Genomic DNA, 1,499 nt, shown 5'->3' on the forward strand with positions numbered 1-1,499 from the left:
TTACGATTTTCTATATAGAACGTCATCGCGCAGTTCATACATCGGAGCTTTGACTCTTATCTTTTTGGCTTCATTGTCATCTTCAAGTAGCGACCCCGTTTTTAGGAATTCGATTATGTTGGTCATCCAGCAATGCTCAGCTTTTTCTACGACAGCAGCTAGTTAATTAGGTTCGATGGATTTCTTGAAGACTTGCTCAACCAGAACTTTCTTTCAAGATGATTAAATGTCAGCGCCGCCATTTTACTTAATACATCTGCTTATTTATTTCGACTTCGTGGTATCTGGCTTATCTGAAAATCGTCAAACTCATTGATCAGGGACCCCGCCAAGGCTAGGTACGCCTGCATTCCTTCATCATGAGCGTCGAAAGTGCCGTTAATCTGGTTAGCAACTAACTGGGAATCAACGTACGCCTGGAGTTTCTTAACTCCAATTTCTTTGGCTAGCCTTAACCCTGCCAGTAGGGCTTCGTATTCTGCTTCACTGTTTGTCACCTTGAAATTAAATCGTAGCGCATAAGTATGTTCTTCCTTATTCGGGCCGGTAAGCAATAAAACTACGCCCGCTCCTTCTAGACCACTCGCGGCATCGGTATACAACTCCCAGAGTTCGGGAGTCAGTGTTGTAACATCCTCCAAGTCAGGCACAATCGACATATCTGAAGTGGTTTCCCCTTGGTAGTCCGCTAGTATTTGCCCTTTTACTGCGCTTCTGGCACATAAGTTAATCTCATGTTCTCTCAACTCGATTGCCCACTTCGTTAATCGTCCTGACGTTTCTGGTTTATACAGGATTTGTCGGATCGACTGATCTGTCAGTACCACTATGGGGTGAGCTTGGAAGTATCGCCGCAACCGTCGCGCAGTAATCACGAGCGCGTATACGAACTTTTTGATTGGGTGATAGTTCAGCTCACTCCCAGTCAGCGCTTTACTAACGAAATATATGGGCATCTGCACCCCATCCCTTTCAGCAATTAGGACCGAACTAACAACTTCTCACACAATTGCTAAATATAAGATGAGGGATTCTCCAGCAATTGACGCAGTTAAGGTGGGGATATTTTTAAGTAGCGCTTTCATTTCTTGAAATGCCTTTTCAGCCTTCTCTGTCCACTTGAAATCGGACTTTTTCGCGCAATTATTTAATGTGCTGAAGAAAAGGAGAGATCTTTCAGCAGCTCTTGACAAGAATCTAGTTAGCGTGGCAAGTTTTCCATTGAGACTTTGAACCTGTTTTTTGGTTTTTGGAGACGGCATGCATTCGATAGCTACGATCTTTTTTGGCTTAGCTTTGATTCCCCTAGTGGTAATCACCTGCCCCAAGAATGATCCTTCTTCTTCCTAAAACTGCACTTTGATTGTTTAAGTTTCATGTTAATGTTGCACAAGGTATCGAAAGTTTCGAGGATGTCTGCTAGAAGTTGTTCCTCATTGTTACCTTTGATGAGCATGTCATCAACATATGCTTCCAAGTTGTGACCAATCTGCTTAGCA

General features: G+C 43.2%; 1 protein-coding gene across 1 annotated transcript; it reads right to left on the reverse strand.

Annotated features, from left to right (window-relative positions):
• Positions 1-260: 260 nt before the first annotated feature.
• Positions 261-956, reverse strand: LOC139849671 (uncharacterized). Its single transcript, XM_071839303.1, has one exon. The coding sequence runs from the start codon at positions 954-956 to the stop codon at positions 261-263; it is 696 nt and encodes a 231-aa protein (XP_071695404.1).
• Between the last annotated feature and the right edge of the window lie 543 nt (positions 957-1,499).

This window comes from Rutidosis leptorrhynchoides, chromosome 5, assembly GCF_046630445.1.
Source record: "Rutidosis leptorrhynchoides isolate AG116_Rl617_1_P2 chromosome 5, CSIRO_AGI_Rlap_v1, whole genome shotgun sequence".
Lineage (NCBI taxonomy): Eukaryota > Viridiplantae > Streptophyta > Magnoliopsida > Asterales > Asteraceae > Rutidosis > Rutidosis leptorrhynchoides.